The 22,355-nt window shown below is 41.9% G+C and overlaps 3 protein-coding genes across 7 annotated transcripts in view; 1 reads left to right on the forward strand and 2 right to left on the reverse strand.

Moving 5' to 3' along the window:
• si:ch211-197h24.6 (uncharacterized) overlaps window positions 1–5,777 on the reverse strand; it is a 10,348-nt gene extending 4,571 nt beyond the window's left edge. Inside the window, exons 1-9 of the mRNA XM_053887123.1 lie at window positions 5,537–5,777; window positions 5,364–5,450; window positions 4,269–4,358; window positions 4,094–4,199; window positions 3,856–3,886; window positions 3,286–3,363; window positions 3,064–3,203; window positions 261–386; window positions 146–191 (exon numbers count right to left, since the gene is read on the reverse strand). Coding sequence (XP_053743098.1) covers window positions 146–191; window positions 261–386; window positions 3,064–3,203; window positions 3,286–3,363; window positions 3,856–3,886; window positions 4,094–4,199; window positions 4,269–4,358; window positions 5,364–5,450; window positions 5,537–5,604 — 772 coding nt within the window. The 5' untranslated portion in view covers window positions 5,605–5,777. The remainder of the gene's footprint in view (window positions 1–145; window positions 192–260; window positions 387–3,063; window positions 3,204–3,285; window positions 3,364–3,855; window positions 3,887–4,093; window positions 4,200–4,268; window positions 4,359–5,363; window positions 5,451–5,536) is intronic.
• Window positions 4,423–15,704, forward strand: tex10 (testis expressed 10). Of its 2 annotated transcripts, XM_053887121.1 has the most exons (16): window positions 4,423–6,026; window positions 6,214–6,405; window positions 6,470–6,657; window positions 6,729–7,055; window positions 7,202–7,414; window positions 7,806–8,058; window positions 8,125–8,237; window positions 8,548–8,795; window positions 9,991–10,126; window positions 10,223–10,392; window positions 10,788–10,965; window positions 12,235–12,457; window positions 14,567–14,647; window positions 14,722–14,906; window positions 14,968–15,175; window positions 15,385–15,704. In XM_053887121.1, exons 2-16 carry the CDS (start codon window positions 6,223–6,225, stop codon window positions 15,505–15,507), a joined length of 2,829 nt encoding a protein of 942 aa, XP_053743096.1. In that variant the 5' UTR covers window positions 4,423–6,026; window positions 6,214–6,222; the 3' UTR covers window positions 15,508–15,704. The 2 variants fall into 2 exon arrangements, with proteins under 2 accessions (XP_053743096.1, XP_053743094.1); XM_053887119.1 differs by lacking the exon at window positions 4,423–6,026 and having other exon boundaries at window positions 6,033–6,405.
• The window catches only part of invs (inversin), a 23,084-nt gene continuing 16,226 nt past the window's right edge, over window positions 15,498–22,355 (reverse strand). For 2 of the 4 annotated variants that reach the window (XM_053887118.1, XM_053887117.1), the window contains exons 16-19: window positions 20,779–21,283; window positions 20,196–20,347; window positions 16,309–16,395; window positions 15,676–16,248 (exon numbers count right to left, since the gene is read on the reverse strand). In XM_053887118.1, the coding sequence (XP_053743093.1) occupies window positions 16,133–16,248; window positions 16,309–16,395; window positions 20,196–20,347; window positions 20,779–21,283 (860 nt within the window). In that variant the 3' untranslated portion in view covers window positions 15,676–16,132. Of the gene's footprint in view, window positions 16,396–20,195; window positions 20,348–20,778; window positions 21,284–22,355 lie in introns of all 4 variants that reach the window. The other 2 variants (XM_053887115.1, XM_053887116.1) reach the window with 2 other exon arrangements.

Raw genomic sequence — 22,355 nt, forward strand, 5'->3', positions numbered from 1 at the left:
AGTCTAGAGTCGAGACTTGAGTCTTTTTCCCTTGAGTCCAAGTCAAGTCTCAAATTACTGGAAGATGAGACTTGAGTACAGCGCCATTCCAAGTCGCACACTATCTTTGACAAAGATGCATGTGTTGGTGATAAAGGTAACTTACGGAGTTCTTTAAACGCAGGAACATCACAGGGCTCTTTCATGATAACCTTGGAAAGACCACAAAACATTTAAAAGGTGAAGACTCTTGCTACACAGCGTCAGAGTAAAAATCTAACCTTGATTTGTCCTCTACCCTCAGACTGCTCCACTTCAGCGGCAGCTGTTTTTAAAACCTGTCGGACAGTGGGGTCTTTGCTGGCTTGTTCTTCCTCACAGTTGACCTTGTCAGGGTGGACCTTTCTCTGAAGAAGGAAGACAGAAGATCAGATTATAATGCCTTTATTCTTCCCGCAATTGAGAAATTTTATAATAGGAACAAAATTGGAAATTTGAGTGGATATATATTACACTTATTCAGCTGGAATGTAAACAGCCTGAATGGCTGCTGTAAATGGACAGCTTGTCTTGATCAGTTATGCAGGCAGCAGGTAGATGTAGCCCTAATTCAAGAATCCGAACTGAAGAAAGTAGATGTGAATTGCTTTTCAAATAAACATTATTATGTAGCTGAAACTTTTGAGTATATTAGGGAAATATGAGAGTTAAGATGGAAGAATTTCGTACATCAAAACAAGTTGGCCTTTTCCATTTCTGTATATGAACCATATCAAAATGAATGTGATTTTTTCCTTGCTCTTGAAAATACGTTATTATAACTTCAAGGCTTCTCTCCTATAATTGGTGGTGATATAAATACGTTTGTTGGGTCAGACTTGGACAAATCAGAGCCGTCATCTAACGCAGTGATTCTCAACTATGGGGCGGAGTTCCATGTTAGGGCCGCGAACGCCTCCTAGAGGGCCACTAAAAGTTTTCTGTTTTACACCTCTGAGCCGTGAGGGCAGCGGGACGCTAAGCTTTAATACATTTGCCACATATGGTGGCAGTGGTATGTCATAATACTTACTTGACAGGTCTAAATTTGTGATAGTTACAGCATATGGAGAACTTTTGAAAAGAAAAAATGATAAAGAAAATGATACCACCTCCTCAAGAGTAAAAAGTGTTCATGAAAGCAACTGGCGAAGCATTTTTTTTAAATTAATTCGAAGATTTACACTTTACTTACATAGTCTTTAGAATTTATTTTGAAAATAAAATATATTGTATTCATATATTTTGACATTTTTTATTATATTAATTTTATTCAGAATTTTATTCATGTCGTATAGTTTTGTCAATTTTCTCAACAGTTTGCATCAAGTGTATTTTTTTCTTATTTTCTTTTCTAAATTTGATGAATACGACCTGCACCTGGTTCGGCTGGTTAGACTTTTCAATGACACATTTTTGCGATGATCTCATGGTGTCATGTCATGTCATGTCATGTCATGTCATGTCATGTCAAGGTTTTGGTTTGTTTACGTACAAGTAGATTAAATATGGTTACTGATCACAAATGAAATCAAGAGTAATGAATAAGTTCTACTACTTGAATGGGCAAATCGATAGGCATTTTATTCTGCCCGTTTCCAGAGTTTCTCCTGAATAGATTACATATTTGCTTCACTGGCTGCTTTTCAAATATTCAGGATGTAACAATTCTTCCATGTGTTCCATCAGATCATAGCACGGTCTCAGCTCGCTTCACCTCCAATGGTTCCTTTCTGATGGTTTCTCTGTGCCGGTTTAATATCACACCAAATCAACACCAAAAATATCAAACCAACAATTCTCACTTTATTGAATTAAATGAAAGTTTGGTGGATGATTTTTAGATTTTTTGGGACTCCATTAAAGGTTGTATGAAAAATCTATCAATCTTTTTTTCTTCTTACTTAAGACTAGGTCAAGTAAAATAAATGAATTGGTAAACAGTTAACTTAAGAACAGCAAGCAAATTATATCGAGACCACACATAAGTGCATATCAACAGTAATTGGAACTTAATTCTTAACTGAGACAAAATTGAAATTTGGAAAAAATGAAAAAATGAAACTGAAATTTTATGAATAGTGTTCGAAGGAAATATTATTTTAATAGGGTGAGACCTAGTCACCTGCTGGCTCTAATAATTAAAAAAAACAACAACAATGTTTCAATTAAAACAGCACATGGCACAATAAACAATTCTCATGAACCCTGGTCATGGACTGTTTGTTCCTCTTTCCTCTTGCAGGAGGCTACAGTCCATCCAGACCAGAACCTCCAGTTGCCATTTGGCAATTTCTTTCAAGGCCTTAATCTTCTGCAGATAGTTGATCATGAAAGCCAGGGGTTAAACAATCCATCTACATTACATGAACTGAAAAAAGCTCTTATGCTTTTGAAGAATCGTATGGCTCCAGGTTGGGATGCAATCCCTCTTGAATTATATATTATATTTGGGATATTCTGGGACCTCCCCTCCTAAACATGTTAAATACTGCAATCTCAAAAGGAAGCATTCAACAGCTCAAACATGGCAGTCATCACAGTACTTCAGTAGATCTGACACTGTATCAATTATAGACCCCTTTCCTTCCAAAACTGCGACATGCTGTAAGCAAAAATACTTCCACAAAGATTGAGGAAACTGTTCGTAAACTTGTTCACAATGACCAAACTGGCTTTGTCAAAACTTGATTGGAATCTGACAATGTTTGTCTCCTTCATGTCAGGAGGCATGCAGTCTGCAGTTAAGCTATTCCCTGCTCAATCTTATCCTTGGATGCAGAAAAAGATCCCAGACCCTGCAGTCATATCAAGACCCAGAATCTAGGTTAATCTTGACCCATTCTCAAACCTACGATGCCAAGTATCTAGGCACAATCTCACACAGAACCAAACCCCAAACGTCACACATATACTTCCAAACAGGCATTGGCCCTCGGTCTGGACCTGGTAAATACATAATTGGCACTTCACTATCATAAAAGGAAATATTTACTAAACTTCCATTTACAAAATTGGAAAAACAGAACATTTTCTGGCACTCACCATATATTTGTAGATGTGCTTCCACCCTTTCAGATGGGGAATCATATCATTTTGAAAGCGGGCAAATGCACACAGCTTGCACACGTAGTGAGGAGGGAAGGATTTGCTGGGGCTTCTGTATTCCCACACATACTGAAGACCTTCACACAACAATGAAGGCAATGAATATTCATAACTATCAAATGCAGTTCTACAATTCAATGTTGTGTCTGTATAGCTTACCAACGACACACTCAGTCACATCCTTCAATCGCCTCCCCAGAGATGGGATGGTCTTGATTGTCATCCCCTTATGGAAAACTGGAGCATGAAAAAAAAAAAGATATTGTTCAAAATATGAAGTGGCACAAGGCAGCAGACGCAATTGTGCCATTCTATGGATCCCTGTTTCTTCTCTGGTTACCAACAACCGATACTACAACTAAAATTAATGCACACCATTACCTTTCAGATGAAAGGTAATGGTAATTATTTTGAAACAACGCTAACCACCAACGTGCATGCATAACTGAGAGTTCTTGAATATTCATCATGTCTCCAGCTTTTAAAAATTACTACATCAGACCACGTTCACAGCCATTTAAGCTTTAGCTTTTGTAAACACTTAGACTGTTACGTAATGTTATATTTGCTGTTGACAACCATGATCTTCAGCAACATCAAGCAGAAAAGCCTCATCTCTGTCAGTTTAAGTCTCAAAGAGTTGGATATGCCACCACCCATGACATAAAGCAGGGATCTCAAATCTCAAGCTTCAACTCTCAGTAACTGCACCACAAATAAAAGACTTACCTATTTCATCAGGGTGCTGAGTAGGCTTTTTCTGTCAGTGGAGTTAATAAACCCAAGCAAGGAGGAAAGACACATACAGGCGTTAGAGAGACAATGACACTTTGAGCCATAGAGTCATGTTTCCTCATCTGCTGTGACCCCAGCATCCACAACAGCTCACAGAAAGAGGCTGTATAATGCAGCAATACAATCAATCGATTTCATTTGACAGGGTAAAAACCATGGAAATTCAAAACACCTTGCGCTTTTTAGCCTTCCTTTGATTTGACTGCGTTCCATCGCTTGGCTGTGAGGTCGTTTGGGCTGTGCTGGCTGAAGCTTCTGCATCAGTTTCAGCTTCCCAGCTGTTGAATGAAAGATAAATTAAATCAAACAGCTTACAGAGTCACACACTTATTATCCAGGTTCACTACCTTGGTTCAGTTGCTGGGAACTCATCGTTATTATGTGTCGGTAGTAAAGTTTGGATGTCATTCATCTCATCCTCAAGTTCAGCTTCCCCACTAGAAAATGGCAAACAGAATATCGATGCACTCTTTAGCCATGTACATTTCAACACACACACACACACACACACACACACACACACACACACACACACACACACACACACACACACACACACACACACACACACACACACACACACACACACACACACACACACACACACACACACACACACACACACACACACACACACACACACACACACACACACACACACACACAGGGGTTGGACAAAAATAATGGAAGCACCTTAAAGCTAAAAAAACTTCAAGGTGTGACAGAAAAATAAGTTTATTTTGAGTCAGATGACATGACTGTCCTCTAGAGAACTAAAGCAGGAGCTCCGAGGATTTTCACCAGTAAAAAAACAGTCGCGCGAGGACAGGACGGTGCCCATCAGCTCGTTGGTCTGCCAAGGAAGTGGAGCTTTGGCTGATATTCTGATCTTCAAATGTAGTGTTTACAGTGCAGTGAGATGCTGAGATGTGGGCAGAACGTTTCTTCCACCTGACCAATCACAACAAGGTGGGCATGGCTCGGAGATCGAGATTTCAGTTTTTCAGGTTCCAAGTGTTTTTGAAGGGTGGAACTTATGCATATTTTCTCAAATGAATATGTAAAATCTGAGAGTTTTGTGCAAACAGAGACGTACTGACGTGTTTAAAAATGGATTAAAATGAGTTCCCCTTCCAGTGTTTTAAAACAAAATGTGCGCTTCTTTGCAAAAGTAACTTTATTTGTCACAAACTTCGGAGAAAAGCCAGTGTGACTCGATTACACGATTGATTTTTTTGTGCGGCATAAACAATACATTGTATTATTCAGCACCAATTCCTACGTGCGTCGCCCGGTAGCCTAGTTAGCAGATGTGGGGTGCAAGAGCCTCGGATTCAATTCGCTCCACCGCAGAATAACAAACATGGCCATACCCTTAACCGTCGTAGAAGGGCAAATAGCAAGAGGCAAGATTAAAATCACATTTAATAATGTGTTATTACCTCATCTCGAACGACAGCGGTCCATTGTCCGGCTGCGCAGTGTCATCAAGTGGGTCTGCTAGAGCATCTGGCATTTCTGTAGCCCAACTGGAAAAAATGCCGAGATGTATAACATCAAACAGGACCTCTTTTTGGCACATTATGTTGTAAATGAGTTTCTATTGGAGCACTACCCAGCTTCGTTGAATGTCCAGCTTTCCCCATCATGTTCAGCAAATCCCAGGCCTTCCGATTCCGACATCTTTATCTGACTTCACCGCCGCGCACCAAAATAGCTAAAGTTTGATGAAAGCAAATTCGAAACCTGAGCATAGAGATCTATACATAATCAAGAACGAATACCATTTTGCATGGCACTCAAGATATTCGCTGAATGCCTGGGGTTTCCGTTCTGTCAGTAGCCTTTCTAAAGCAACACGGAAGGAAGGGCCAGTGCTATGCCTGATTAAAAATAATGTATTTACTCGATGCTTTTATTCCAAATTAGGTGAAGAATATGCTAATTTACCTTCATGGCGTAAAACTAACGACGACACCCCAATACAATGAAATGCATTTACTTAAGTAAGGAACTGAATCATTCTTTCATCCGTGCACTCCTGAGGGCAGACTTCGTTGAGAAGCCCAGCACGGGTTGCATTTGCTCCGCCGTACAATCAGTCGGTAAGATATCAAAAACATCACATTTGAACGTATCAGGTTGTGTTGCAGGATCATCATTTTCCACACTAGTAAACGAACTCTGCTTTAAGACACAGAATAACGCTAATAAGTGGTTCTAGCAACAGGATCGTTTCGCATTGTGCACGTGTGCACACTTCTCCCATCTGTACTTCTTCATATCGTCAAGGGTGCAGACATGAAATCCAAGAAGAAAAGGAGACAGGATGACTTCCAAAAAGTCAAATTAAAGGTCGGAAAGAGAAAGCCCCAAGCAGATAACGCCACCAACACCAACTTCCGTTCAAAGGGAATAAACCTACCCGAACAATTGAAGACTGACACAAGCGGCCCAACAACACACAGGCAGCTGGGCATTTATGTAAGTGATATGTTGTGGTTTCATATTCATTTTTCATATGTATCAACATTTTTTGTTTCTCCAGGATCTCCTTTCTCAGCTTCATCATTACAATGCGAACGTGAAACACGGTGCCTTGTTAGGTTTGAAGGAACTGTTGTCTTCAAGTCCTTCAGTTTTAGATCAATATCTGTCTCGCTTACTTTCTGAAGTAGCAGCTGTTTTCACTGACAAGGATGGCAACGTTCGTGTGGCAGCAACACGTGTGCTCAGGTATTATAAATCAGTGTTAACCTGCTGAAGTCTTGTACATTAAAGACTGTGTTCTCTTGACTGGCCTGCAGGTTTATAGCTCAGTCAGTACCTGCAGAAAGAGTGGCTCCGTTTTTCCCTCTCCTCCGAGCCCACTTGTCTTGCGCCATGACTCACATCGAGTCCAGCATCCAGGAGGATGCCATGAAGGTCCTTGATGTTCTTCTAGACCATTATCCTGCCCAACTCGCTGCAAGGCCTGCTGTACTCCTCACCAACTTCCTGGAGTTGATTTCCCACAGACAGAACGGTGGAGGTGCCAAAAAGGCACAAGATTCGAAGGGTAGAACATGGGCTTTGTCCATCAATCCCAACAGAAACGTGACCAGTCAGCAGTGGAGACTCTCTGTTCTCCTCAGGTATTTGTTGCATGAGTTATGAGTAATTACTGCCTCAGTGTAATCAACCCACTTCTGAATTTCTCAGCCTTATATCTTATGAAATGAAGGATTGCGATAAATCTGTTATATACTCAACGGGCATAATGATTTTTCCTTTGTTCAAGGCTTGGCAGATTTCTTCAAGCTGTAGTTGAAGAAAGACCTGTGGAGGAAGGTGACATATCAGTTCAGAATGAAGGAGTGTTTGGTTCCAAGGATGATGGGAGACTCACTCCACACTGTCTCACCTGGGATGAGCTGAGGTGCAACAAGGGCGGGATTAAGGTCTACGAACATTCGGGGGCCACACCGACTCAACACTCTTCCTTCAAACTCAGGTACAGTAACTTGTCAAGAATAGTCTAAACCAGGGGTGGCCAACCAGTCAGAGGCTAAGAGCCACATTGTTTTACTGCGTTGCTGAAAAGGACCACATCCTACAAATATGTAAGCCTGGAATACTCACCTGAACAGCTGGTCACGCGACTTTGACTAGTCAAAGTCTTTGAATAATATTTTGACATTTCACCGGAATAGCTCTTACTTCGTGTGATTTCCTGTATGAACGATCATCTCAACAGCCAGTTGGGTTTCTCATTTGGTGAAAAGCTGCATGAAACTGAGGAAAGAGCTGCATGCGGCTCGGGAGCCAAGGGTTGGCCAGGCCTGGTCTAAACACTGATGACGCTGTCCTACTGAATGGTAATTTTGGATTGATTCAAACTGTAGACCTGAGGTGGACTCCAGCGGCACTGATATGGAGGGGCTCAATTCAGCTGAGGCTGTTCAGAACTTTGCCGCCACGCTGGTCCCACTTCTGCTGGAGGTTTGGGTTGAATCCAGCGCTACAGACACCACATGGAGCAGCTGTGAAGGAGCTCATCTGCTCAGCCCAGATGCCATGTCAGTCATGGTCCAAGTCTTGTCTGTTCTTCAACTTCTTCGTAAACTGGCACCGCAGCGCGAACACCAGGATTCGTTGGTGAGACACGCTTTCATATTTTAAGATAAAATATGACTTACTTATATTCATTCATATTTTTAATAGGATGCCTGGTTCCGTAAAGAATTCCTGGGCGATTTCCAGCAGCAGTTCATGAAAAATTTCCCTTATGGGATTCAGGATGTTCCCAGGCACAAAAAAAAAGTTAATTTGAAACGGTAAGGATGAGCTCAGTTTATCTCTATTCATTGGCTTACGCTGCAAGGATATAGAAGAAAATGTCAGTGTACAACAATATTTCAATATATAGCTCTATATTGAAGTCATTATAAATTGTTAATAAAAGCCCTGCAACATAGTAATTAGAAATCATTCACAGTATTGGTGTTTAAATATGGTCATTTTCATTGTTTGGCCACACGGGGCTGTTGAAATACACAGAGGCCTGTATCTTGCTTCCTAGTTGCACCTTGATGATGTCAGCACTGGAATACAAAAACAACTCAAAAATGTCCTTTAATTTTACAGAAATAAGCAAGTTGCCACAGTGTCTGGTGCCACAGTGGACCCTCTGGCTTTAAACATCACCCTGTGCCAGGTGATGGTCTCGCTCAGCCAAAAAAATGCGCTTGGCCCAGAAGTAGATGGAGACTGGCTGGCACCATTGAGGACATTTGTCAGGGAGACTCTCAGCAACGATGTGAAACTGAGCTACAGGCAATTGTACATGTTGCTGGGCACCGTGTGGAAGATGATGCTTACTCAGCGGAGCAAAAGTAAACTTTTTCTTTCACATACTTGCACACAATCCATTTTTAAACAATAGTCTGTATACGCTAGTCCAGTGGTCCCCAAGCTTTTAATCACCGCGGACCGGTCAACGTGGCCCGGGGGGTATGGTGTTGCCACTTTGAACCGTTTAAACATGCCATCAAAACAGCATACAGATGCACCACAAAACCAAATATAAAGTGCATGAAAATGTTTTATTTCCATATTATTATATCAATGGGAGTCCTGAGTTTTTTTTCTATGCAACGAGACGGTCCCGTCTACAACTCACAGTATGGTTTGTTTAAAACTTTTTTCCTCTTGGTTGGAAGTCGTTGGCTCTTCTGTCTCTTCACTGAGCCCGTTTCCCTTCGCAAACGGCTGTTTCCTGCTCTCAAGTGACCGAGGCTTAACTGAGAGAATCCAGTCATTTTTCAAAATAAAAGATCCTTCATACTCTCATAGCTAATATACGAAACGGAAATAATTACTTGTGCGGCCCCGTACCAATTGATCCACGGACCCATGGGGTTGGGGACCACTGTGCTAGACAATCTTAACCCTTTAGGCACCAGAGTTTTTTTTACATAAGATTAGTTTGCAATGAAATATCACAATTTAATCAGCATTTAGTGAACAGCATTCTAAAAAGTGCTATATAAATAAAGCTTTGTGATTACTGTATCAAAAGGCTGTAGCTTGAAAACTGTTAGAGATAAAGGCGTTTTCTGTAAATGAGAAAAATCTTCAGTATGACCCATCTAGTTTGTATATTTTGATGTCACCAGGTGGTGGCCATAGTCAATTACATTGCTTCTGGTCTGCTTGTGGACCATCACGGCAAACAGACTCAGTTTAATTCTCTACTCTCTGATGCTCCTACTGCGTAATGACAACCCCTTCTCTCCTCGACGGGGGTGGTTTTCAACCTCTATTGACCCCATAACTTTTATAGGTACATGTCAACAGATGCTGCTTTGCTTGAACTTTCAGGTGCGTGTCTGGTAACTACATCAGGCTCCACATCTGCATCTTGGCGATGCTGCTGGTTGCAATTTTGCGACTCTGGCACTTAAAGGGTTAAAATGCATTTTTAATACAAAGTAAGGTTAGTTATTTCCCCATTCTGAGTGACTTCACTGTGGGTGGAATAATGTTCATATTTGGGTGGTCTTTAAAATAAATGTATTTTTGTTGCAGCTGTGACTGAAGAACTCTTGGCTGCAGTGTATTTCTATTATCAACAAAAGCACCTGACACTTCAGACCAGATCGCTACTGCTTTCTTTCTACAGCAAGATCTATGAGCAGGAGCATGGGCACACACATATTGCTCGGTAATGTTGCTCTCCTGAAGCCAAACTCTATTTTATTTATTGATTGTTGCTGAGACTCACAGAATTGAACATTGAACTTGTTTCATGTGATATCAGGAGCAAAGTGCTCTCCCGCTGGTTGGGATCACTTCCGGTCCAGCTGGTCCAGCTTGGCCACCGTAACCCGGCTCTGTCGGCTCGACTCATCCAGTCCATCCAGGCAGCTGCGTCCCGAGGCAACACAGATCTTCTCAGCAGCCTGCAGACGCAAGCATGCAAGCTCTATGGTACTCATGACACATGTAAATCATAAAAGGAAAACTCAAAGCTAAACCAAACTAAATGTACCTACTCTAAGTTCCCAGGTGGCAGTATGACTCTTGTTTCTGAGTGTAACATTGATTCAAAGTTGATGGGAGTGTATCAGAGTCTAGAGTTAGGATAGAAACTGCTGCAGAGCCAGCGATCACAATACTTCTTTTGTCTGGGTGCTTCTGACATCAGCATGTGCGTCAGACTAAGACAGAACTGCACACTCGAGCTCACACATACATAACATTTGAGCGGCTGTGGCTTTTTGCTCCGATTTTCATCATCTCATTTGAACGTAGTCTGGTTTTCGTCAGCCCAGAGGGCATACCATGTTGTTGTCATCTCGTAACATGTCTGTCTGTCTATGAAGATCCAGAGGAAGGGATTGTGGTCCTCCTCCCAGTAGAGTCCCAGCAGAGAATGGTGCAACTGCTCTACTTCCTCCCCAAGATGCCCAAACCTCTGCTGGCCAATCTGAGCTTCTGCTGCACCGCTGGAAGAATCTCTGCTTCTCTTGCTGCGTCCCTGATCCGTATTGTACACCTGAGGTGAGCTTCAATGCAGGTCCACCAGGCTCTTAAGGCTCTCCACCAACTCTTAACTAATGGAAAAATTACTCTAAATTTAGAGTTTCACCTGCTTTAAAAAATTGTCACCTTATTTTGGGAAGCTCTCTAACATCACCAGTAGAGGACAGTGTTGTTCCTTCATTGTAGACCGTCAACTAATATCGTTTTGTGAACTAGTTTCTCAATCAATTCGATCATAACAATTTTACTGTCCGATGTTTAAGTGTGTTGCTACTTAGCAGATTATTTTTTTAGCACAGTTGACAGCAGTGAAACAAGCATGTTGTTCATGACACAGCTGACTCTTTGACACAAAAACTAATCAAACCTGTTTTAACAGGGGATTTAGTTAGGTCAGTGAAGGTGAATCAGGATTACATTGTGTAAAGGGGACAACACGTAGAATCATGCTTTTCTCATTATTTGTGTGAATTAAAGTCAATTATAAGTTAGATTTCATCAAGTTGCACAGAGAACAGGTGGAAGTCTGCATGACTAAACGCGTCCGGAAAAAAATTGGACATGAAATGTCCATCTTAATTGTTAATTAATATATAAAATAAACTTCTAGTAGAATATTTAGTTGTCCTCAGAAGTCCACATGTGTGTTCCGACTCATGCTAACGGTGAGATGGGAGTCTAACACAAGTTCAGGTGTCAGGTTTTCTTGATGTCTTGTGTCAGGACCGCACTAGTTTGGATGTCTTCTGTCACATGTTTGGAATTTGTACCAATTCAAATTGATTATTTAGTTTAGTGGAAAGTGTTGGATGACATTTATGCTAAATGAATAACAAATTGGTGTTAGTGTTACTCAACCTACATACCAATATTGGATGTTATGCATGTGACCTGAGGCTTATGTCAGCATTTCAGTGTCATTACCATCACATCTTGTCCTTTTTGACCTTGGATTTTGCTCCAAAACTTGTATGATGATGATACAATGGGCTCATTTGGACGCAGGAATGTATTGTCGTCAGTGTTGGGAAGATGACTTGGGCCGAATGTGCCTTCCAGGCTTCACAAAAGACAATGTTGTTCACACACATTTCATACTTAACCAGATTTGTTCAGCTCTCGCTGCGTGGCATATATTTTTCACAACTGTTACCCCGTACAAAGCCCTATTTTTACTCTTACAAAACGGCAGTGATAATTCTTGGGAATGTGTACAGTGTTATCAAAGGACGTGTTGATGATGAGTAAATATTTGAACCCATGACTTCAATGAATTATCTCATGCAGGTCATCTCTTAGTGGATGGTTAGCTGGCAGTCAGGAGGCTGCTCTCCAGGATGTGGACTACATCAGCTTCCTGTTCTCCACCTTAACTGGTTTCTCGTCCGACAAGCTGGCCTCCTTGCAGGAAGCCGCCACGGTCAGGGCCCTGTCCACCTCTTTGCTGTCACCAGTTGGACTCTTCCCAACTCAGCTGGAACAGTTCTCGCACCACTGGGACGTTGTTGAGGTCTGTACCCTGTCACACGTTGAAGTCCCTGCTTGTAGTCCACCCTGTGACGTTTTATGTGAATATTTATACCATGACTATCCAGTGACATCATCTGTGTGGTCAAACTCAATCTCACTGGAGGCCAAGCAATGTTCTCAAACAATATTCATGAAATTGCCCTCCACTGGTGTAAAAACCATTCATATATATATATATATATATATATATATATATATATATATCTCTATCTATCTATCCAGGTACATCACTTAATACGAAGTCATGTCATAACACCCATGAAGGAGCGTAAATGGGAATGGGCTGATTTTGGACTTCTTTATAAAAAATAAAAATAAAAAAAAATAAAAACAGTAGGATTGAAGAACCCAAGGCGTCTTTCGCTGCACTTTATGCAGCAAAGAGAATTGGAGTTCACTGTGCACCCGGATGTTCAAGATTGCATGTACAGATTCAGCTTGAGTTAAACGACTCCGGTTTCGAACATTGGTGATTAATCTCAACTAAAGTGTACTCAGGATTAGTCACACTTTTTGCATCTGTTCTAAAGGTAACTTAAAGCAAGATTTATCACCATCAGAGTGACCAATACAACACAACACTACACTACACTACACTACAACAACCCAACATTATGTATCTACATGTTCGAATTTGACTGTTAACAATGTCGATGAGATGAAAAAAAAGTGTGGCCCGGTCACTTCCACTACCCTTTGCTTTTCGAGTAAATTATATTTTTTGACATTGTGTTAACATTTAAAGCTTTTGAATTAACAATTTACTTTTGGCATCGTCAAATGAAACAAGCTTGTTTACATGATGAATGAGAAACCACTGAGACTTAAGCTGGATGAGTGAAAAGTGTTGATACTCTGGACACAGCGGAACACTTTGAGTCTCAGAGGGTGAAGCTGTGAGGTGGCTCGGCGGCTGAGAGGAGACCCTTTATCACGTTGCACGGGTTGAAGATGGTTCGGTTATCAGCGGCAGTGGATATGTACAAATGCTAATAAGAGCCCATGGCATGATGGGAGTGTGACATTTCTACACAGAAATTACCGCTAACATAACTCTACCCTGGGGCGTGTACGTGTGTCTGTTTGGTGTGGGGGCTTGTAATCACTAATTCAGCTTCTCAATTAAAGCCTCACATCCTGCTGCTCTCATTCCTCTGTCTAAGTCAATCACTGGCAAGTAGCCGCCAGTTGAAGGGAAGGACTGGTCCGGTTGTGGTGGTGGTGGTGGTGGTTGGCGTGTGTGTGTGTGTGAAGGACCGGACTGTGTCAACTGTTGTCGGACTAATGAGACAGGATTGGGGGGGGAGAATGTCAGGAGGTGAGACGTTCACTTCTGCTCTTTGTGCCAAAACAATAAGATTAATGAGTAATTGGGTTTGAGTTTAAGAAGTTAATCCATTTTCCATCTAGCTCCATAATGCCATGTAGAAGCTGATACATGATTGGCATTTTTAATTTGGGGTTTGATTTTGGGTGATGACATACGAGAGAGGAAATGATTGCGTTTCAACTGCGTCTTGAGAGGGCCAGACTTGTCCATCTTTTTCACTGGTTTCAAATCAGATCTACCTCAGTTGTTCTCCATATTTCACCACCATCTGTACTTCTCCATAGAGGAAGCCTCATACGTGCTTCTTCATCTCCATGTGGACCACAGAACTCTAAACAAGTCCTGTTGAGGAGTGGGCCAAAAGTTGAAGTTGCTCTCATAAATCACACGTTTCATGTCTTAGAAACCTCACCTTGTGTCACCTTATTAGCCTTCCACTTGTGAACCACCTAGCACCACCAGTGCCGGTGGTTTCAGCGGGTGTTTGGCTCAGTGAGGAACAGTAGACTGTGTACTCAGTGTAGACTTAAGAAATGTCACTGAATCAGTTGAATGTATTCACTCAATGAATTATGGTATGTTGGCTATTGCAGTTTCATTTCTGTGTCAATTTGACTTCCTGTTTAGTTTATTTCCAAGTGTTGTGCCATTGCTGAGCCAGACGCTGACCTGTTTAACGGTGGAACACAGGGCTGTATGATACTGAAGAGCTCAAGCTTTACAGTGCAGTGCTTACAATATCACATATTTCATCAACAGGAAATATGCCACTGCCTGGAAACCTTGGGTTCAAAGTCTCAGTGTTTTGACATCCTGCAGAGTGGCATTCAGGAATACTTGGTAAGAAATGCTTTCACTGAAGTCAGTTCTGCAAGCCTTCTTGGTGAAAACCTTAATGTGTGCGTGGTTTCCAGAGCAAACTGAGAGTGGTGCCTGACAGCATGGCGGCGGGTCTGCTAAGAGCCATCTCCAGTTTGCTGGACGTGTCTACACTGCCCAACGAGCAAGTGCTTCGCTTCTTGTCTCAGTGTTGCCTCAGTCTGTTGACTCAGCTGGTCACCCAGCAGCAGGAGGCCTCGGCCAACACCAACCACAAAAGGTGAACACTACCTTCCTATAATCAACATCAGGGTTGCATACATTGAAACTGCTTTCAACAGGGAGGCGATTTGGGGAGCTTGTGTGGCAGCTTTGAGCTCCGTCCCCCGTCTGCTGAGGATGGTGCTGCAGCTGCGCATTGGAGCTCTGAACGAGGAGGAGAGGCCCCAGCTTGGGCAAATCCTGTCCATGCTGCTACAACACACACCACTACACAACCAGCTGATGGCAAACACAAACCTGCTTGTGGAGATGATACAGCACCTTTCGGTAAACTCTGACACATCCTTGGAGAGTAATTCATTACCTCATTCTTAGCTGTTAACTTGATCATAATTCAATATAGTTTTTAATGACCGCTCAAAGCCAACTCTGCAGAGGCAGGTTTGTCCCTGAGTCAATAGAGCCAGAGCTCTGACACTATTATTATTATTATATGTAACTGGTCTTGACTGTAGTCGATGTCTATGTTTTCACAGAGATGCTCTCGTGGGGCGACCCGGGAACAGTGGCTGACCGACCTTCTTTACTGCTACAGTGTCAACATAGCTCATGGCTCGAACGCTCAGCGTGGAAACCTCAGTGTTCGGGAACTATACTGATGGAACCCCTCCCATACCATCATCAAACGCTGGCAAACAACCCAATGTTAACAGTCGACCCATCTTTCTCCAATTTTGTTAACACCCTTGTTATTGTCAAACTTCAGTCCAATGTTTACAGGATTACCTTTTGATATAAAACAAAACACAATAAAGACCAAGGAAAACAAAACCACAAAGTAAACGTGTAGTTTCTTAAGTTTATAACCAAATAGCAATAGAGGTTTATGCATAGTTGAATTATATAATGATTGTTTTGTACAAAGTTCACTTTATGGAAGATTTTTAGATGAAGTCTTTGTGGAAAGAAGGAAAGTGTGTTCCTGCAGGTGGGCTGTCTGTATGACCAGCCGTTGAAAGACGGCTTCATTCTCCACAACAGGACGAAAGGTTATCTCAGTGTGTGCGCCATAGCGGCGGCGAGCAAGACCGATGGAGAGTGTGCGAGTACATCACACAGTGGATGAAAGGTTATCTGTTACACAAACCTTTTCTGTAGACGTAACCCCACCTCTGGTCATGGCTCGGATGTCATATGGCTTAATTTTAGGTGCAGTAATTCTATAGAGATTTGGCTTCCAGCCAGCTGCAACAATGTCAGGATTTAAGGTTTGTGGATTACGGGTCAGTATTTTCCTCTGCCTCTGGTCCCTTGTCCAGCACTCAGTGGTCTCAGGTGGTAGGAGAAGTGCTTCGCTTGATTCATGGCTTCAGTCAGGTGTACACCATCTATACCGCTCACTATGACACAAACACAGACTTGGAAAAAGGAAAAAAAAATGCGTGTGTGCATGAACTTACGCCGACTTTGTGTGCGTAAGGGCAAGTCCAGGAGCACCTGAGCCTGAGGGACCCTGAGTGGGCGACCTTGTCTGGCCACTGGATTACCTAAAAGGTCATTAGATAAATGTTAAAACTGAATGTTCAAAGTTGAATGAAGCGTAAAGTTGTTTTTTTGGTTAAAAACATAACTAAATTCCTCCCGCTGGTTCACCCAAAACAAGACCACAACTTACTGTTCAGTATTTGAGAGTGCTGAAGCGCTGACTAATAGAAGTTTGAGCAACCACATTGATCACAACTTAGCTGTAGTTGATGCTTAAAATACCAGTGAAGGGATAATTCATTGTCCCACTCTTTATCTTTTGGTAAAAGTTGGGCCATTTCAAATGGTGGCCATTCCCTCTTGCCAAAATATTTCACCTTTAGAGGATAAATTTGAGTGTGTGCTGCTGATGGGTGAAGAAACATCATGGTGGTACTTGAGGTCTGTGTTTTTCAACCGTCAGGTGTGCAGTGGGAAATGATCCAATCTCACCTAATTTCTCCGGAGACAGAGGTAGGCGGTATGATGGCATTAAATCATGAACAATTACAATGTGTTGACAATCTACCAACATAAGGAGATTACAGTGATCTGGCATATTCTTTCTATACACTATAGATCTATGCTGATGCGTTGACAGCGGTTTTGTGCTCACAGCAACGAAGCCAGTCTAACTTAACACCTTCACGACAGAATGAAGTGTGGTTTGTGCGCTCCAAAATGTGAAGTGTAAGATGTGAAAAATCACTGCTGTAATGCACTTGAGGCAAAAATTGTTTGATTGGATAGGAAATTCCCTAGAATAAATAGAAAACTAGAATAAAATCATGCAAAGGAGACTGTGATGACAGCAGAACAGTTCTGAATAACTCATGATACATTTTTGCCCATTCGTTTCTGGAGACATTTTTAGACTAATAAATTTTCTAAAAAACGGTCTAAAAAAGGTTGAAAACACTGCTTCATTTTTTTGTTATATTTTTAACAGACGATAAAATCAATGATTAACTCCAAATCAGTTCCCCATTTAATGGTGTGTCTTACACTTCTCTTCAGAGAGAAGAGGAGGTGGTTTATGAATGTGTGTCACCACGTGTGTGTCTGTGAGTTCAGCAGACAGCTCAACACAGTTGACATTCCCTCTGACAGCTCTGAACTTTTCACAGTGCCAGGACTGTCAGTAGGTGATGGAGGAAAGCAAGAGGGAGGAGAGGTGAGAATGGGGAGGGAGAAGCCACATCAGAAAGTCTGGTACGGAGATGGTGAGTAGGGGCATCTGTGAGCACAGGCCTGCTTATGCTCTTTTTTTTCACCCTTCTTTAGCGCAGCAATGTTTCTGTCCGTTCTCCAATCATCACCTGAAGATGTGTTATGAAGGTCAGGCCCATCTGTGTGGATTACACTCTGACACCCTGTTTGACATGGTCCTGGAATGTGACTTGCAGTATCACCCAAAGCACATATGCTTGGTTACAGAATGGTGCCTGGTATCCTTGAACAAAAATAATAGGTGGAATATGTTTCTGGTGATCTAATGCATTCATCGATTCATATCTGGGCCCATATCTGAGGCCCAACTGCAGTCACCCAGTGACGGGCCGTCAGGACCAGCAAGGCCTTCTCTGCTGGCCTAACATAACCAGAAATCATGAGCATATTTATGACAAAAGTCAATTTCATCTTTAATGTATTTTCCCCAAATATATTATATATAGTATATATAATAATCATATTCATGTCATAGTATATCCCCCATAGTATATCCTATCAGAATTCAGCTAGCTTGTGTCATCACGTCCAAGGCCTTCAGCAGCAACAGTGCAGGCGCAGGAGCCCTCAGAGAAACAGACACATCAAGCTGATGGATGGTTGCGATAGCAAATCAAATCACGAGTTGCGGACAGAGAGGCCTTCTATCTGGCCTTACATTGAACGTGACTTGTACACATCCTGTGATTGGATGCTCATACCGTAATTTCCGCACTAACCGCAACTGTTTTCTCGCTATCTGAAGTCTGTGGCTGAAAACGTATATGGATTTTTAGGTGCAAACTAGCTTCAGACAGTGACATTCCAGCGCGTATCGCACTGTACTCCGCCCCTGCATTTCCCTGGTATTTACACTGGCGAGATTACTAGGTGGAGGAAGTTCGCCACTTCCAATCGAGCGGCTACTGCAGACTTAGCGCTTGGTGAGTGCAAATGTTTGAGATGTTTATTTTGTTCACGCTTAACATGTCAATGATGGGCCGCGCTAGAGCACCTGTGTGATTCTACTCTGACATGGTTCTTGTGCCACTGTCTGCAAACTGTGGCCGTCTCGTTGGAGTCTTTCTGATAGGAAACCGAGACTTACAACAGGGGCTTCCATGAGAGCCGCCACGCCACCAGAAAACTCATCTCTTTATAATGATGAAATCTCACGTGATCAAACGTATTAAAACCAAGTGGAAACATCAAATATGCGATCTTGAAGCGTGTGAAAAATCCAGCAAGAAACATCATATAATGACTGAAGTCTGTTGCTGGTGGAACTCAGGTTGCGGATTCCGGCCGGACAAATGAGCAGGACGGCTGCTGTTTGGAGACAGGTTTACTGCTCATGATAAAAAACGTAAAAAACTTTCCCCTCTGTTTCTGTATCACTTCTTGAATGGCTGCGTTCCGTTTTTTTTTTTTATATGGGGGCTGGGGTGACATGACTGAAGGCCTAGGTGTAAAATGCACAGCCTGCCACTGCAGTCACCTGACAGATGATAGCTCCTCAGCTTTGCTGCAGTGACTATAACATTAGTCTGGTAAGCCAGGGTCATGAGTTCAACCGTTCTGTAACAGTACAAAGAACAACTTTTTTATATACACGTTTTATGACATATTTAGGTTATTTAGTCGGTATGAGACACCAAACATCCATTTTCTCATACCAAGAATATATGATCAACAATTGAAAGAAGGAATATTTATAACTTATTTCAATCTCACAATAATTTAATAGCTCTAATAATACATTTAAAATGTATGTAATCATACATTTTACCAGGCAGTGTGCACAGTAGGTTAGTGTCTTAAGTTGATTACCATATTGTCCTGAGCATAATTTGCACCAGCCAAAAAATGATAATAAAGAAGAAAAAAACATGTATAGGTTGCTCTGGAGAATAAGTTGCATTTTGGAGGAATTTTATTTGATAAAATCCAACACCAAGGACAGACATTTCATCTTGAAATGCCATTTAAAACAGTGACAGATTGAAAAACAATAGGGTGAATAGGTGTACAAATTCTAATGTAACACATCCAGCTACATGACACATCGTGAACAAACTGTTGTGACTGGTATGTAACGCAATATATTAACAGTTATTCATATGACTAAAGCATGAAGAACATGCTAGCAAGTTTACCAAAGCATCAGTATTACCCCAAATAAATAAATCCATGGAAGTCTGGGACATTGCTGTTCTTGCACTGATATAGAGACGGTTGCATTGCATGAAGCGGTAGCATTAAGACGGTCCTCCCGCTAAGTAATTTAATATTCATGTCCTTGGCAACTACCTAGGTGTGGCGACGTAACTGCATTGTTGACAGACCTGTCCTGGCAGCATGTTGCTCATGCACAGTGTGAAAATAACAAACAAAATAAGGTGTCAATATCTTCACATATAAGTTGCTCCGGAGTATAAATCCCCAGCCAATCTATTAAAAAAAGTGTGACTTATATAAAATACAGTAATTCTCTGAGCATTGTCTGCTCCATATTTTCAAAACATAGACTCATGTTCCAAACAAAACTCCTTGCGATGTCAGCACACACAGTCAAGAATGGCAGGCAGAAATAAATAGCTTATAATCATCTCACCATAGATACTTTGCAGCACCGAGCTCTTCTTCACCGCCAGTTTCACAGGTGACACTTGCCTCTCTGTCCTCTTCCTATTCTTGATTTGATTGAAGTCACTTGACTCCAACTCTTCAGATGTTTTTACTTTTCTCTGTCTATTTGCGCAAAACCTGCAGACAAACAGTTTGGATCATTAGAACAGCTTGGATGGTGTTCAAAGAGACAAAAGCTGGCACCCTGACACTGGCGAAGAATAAACAAAGTAAACAGTTGATTTAAGGCAGTTAAAAGGAGGCACATTTAGAATTTAATAAGAAAGCTGAATTGGAAACAGATGACCTCCTGTGGCTCGCTGGCAGAGCAGCGTGTGCACGGCAGAGAGGAAAGCACTGAGAAGGTGCTGGTAGCTATTACAGCAGCACGGATGAACTTTTAGCCTCTTGTTAAACTGGTAGAAAGCGCTCGATTACGACTCTTCTCTATTCTGAGCCTCAGCTATCTCCCACGCTCAGCAGTGCAAATGGCATGCAAACTGCAAATTTGAAGGTGGAGTTCAGAACATGTGGGCGCCTCATGAAGAATTGTCCTAAAAAAATATTACCTTCGCCAAGCTCTTTGGATTATCCGCGCAGCCTTGTTTCTTCTCCTCAGCTGGTCCTTTTCCCAAGCTCTCAGAGTGTGTGCGGAGGTGGGAACTTGTGTGGCCTCCTCAGTTCTTGATGCAGAGCCGCTGCCATTCAAAGAGCAACATTTTAACAAAGGTGTCCCTCGGGTCAACTTCTCTGAAGCTTTCTCATTAGGCTTCCTCTGCTTGTGAGAGTCAGTCTTAAATTTCTTTGAGTGTGTATCTCGCTTATGATGAGATGTTTTGGAATCAGCTAGGCTTCTGCAAGAGGTCCTTGGAGGAGAGGTTTTGGACGTTGTTTGCTCCCTCATTTTTGGTGTAGACGGTGGTCTGGGCTTGAAGTTAGGTGGCTGGCTGACAGTGGGCCTGGATAGCAGTTCAGTAAACTTGTTGTGGACAGTACCAGAAGCACAGTCAGGGGTCCTATCATGACTTAACACTGTGGTCGGTTCAGCTACTTTCTTTCTTCTGCTCTTGTGACCTGATGAAAACAAAAAAAAAGATTAACTTTTCACTATCAGGCACAGACAAACTTTGAGAAAATTGAATGCAAACAGGTCAAGGTCAATAATGGGCAGAGATGGAGGAAGGTGAAGAGGAGAGTGCAGGCTAGGCAGGGTGGAATAAGTGAAGGCGACTGACAGGGTGATCTGTAGCAGCAAAGAGTTAATGGGAAACTTGAGAACAGTAGAGAGAACCACAATGATTACTGTTTGATGTAGATACCCCCCTGGGCCCAAACCAAATCCGGTTGTGTTGCAGTGTTATTTTTGTACAGCAAATAGAGTATCAGTTCATTTGGGCAGGGAAATAAGTAAAGTGCATCCAGTCAATTTTCAAAATAACACAATATTTTGAGATAAAAAAAATGCATTTAACTCTGAAGTATGGACATTGTCAACACCAGTGCTCGGGCACCAACCCATCCTCCTGAAAAGCCTTGTTTTTAGAGACAGTGTTGGACAAAAATGTTGGCGATGACAGAACCATGGATTAGGTGATCAAGGACATGAAGAGAATAGTAGTGACTATTGAGGGTGACCAAGATTGGATAAGGATTTGCTCTGGCACAATTGGAAATCAGAATCCATCTGATGAGTGCCTGTACGCTCTCTTAATGATAAGAGTGAAAGCCTCCATCATCTAGTCGAGATGCCTCCTGGACATCTCCGTTACTGCAGTGTCTGCACTGTAAATGGATTTCTTGACAGTTTTTCTTTAGTTTTTGGAGAGTATGCCAGACTCAAATGAAGCCCTGGGGCCTCCACTTGAATGACTCTAATGTAGACAACAAAACTCTGTGGTTCCGCATGAGACAAATAGGTAAATGTGATTTTTGTTGAGATTGAAAGCCCATATTAAGCCTATTAGGCTGAGACCTGAAGTTGCTGATGGTGACCTTGCTAATATGAACATCATTTCAACTCAGAAAATGGAGGTTAAAATGTAGCCATGTGCTTTAGCTTTCATGTTTTATTGTAGGAAGCCCTACAGAACTGATGCCCACACGGCACTGCGCCCTCAATAAAAATAAATGAATAAAATAAATAAAG

This window comes from Synchiropus splendidus, chromosome 15 (genome assembly GCF_027744825.2).
Source record: "Synchiropus splendidus isolate RoL2022-P1 chromosome 15, RoL_Sspl_1.0, whole genome shotgun sequence".
NCBI lineage: Eukaryota > Metazoa > Chordata > Actinopteri > Syngnathiformes > Callionymidae > Synchiropus > Synchiropus splendidus.

Bases quoted from the DNA above. Each gene is read 5' to 3' on its own strand.
- tex10 (XM_053887121.1), top strand. From the start codon at position 6,223: ATGAAATCCAAGAAGAAAAGGAGACAGGATGACTTCCAAAAAGTCAAA. The intron at 7,056-7,201 runs GTATTTGTTGCA...CCTTTGTTCAAG, and splicing joins AGACTCTCTGTTCTCCTCAG to GCTTGGCAGATTTCTTCAAG. The intron at 7,415-7,805 runs GTACAGTAACTT...TTCAAACTGTAG, and splicing joins CACTCTTCCTTCAAACTCAG to ACCTGAGGTGGACTCCAGCG.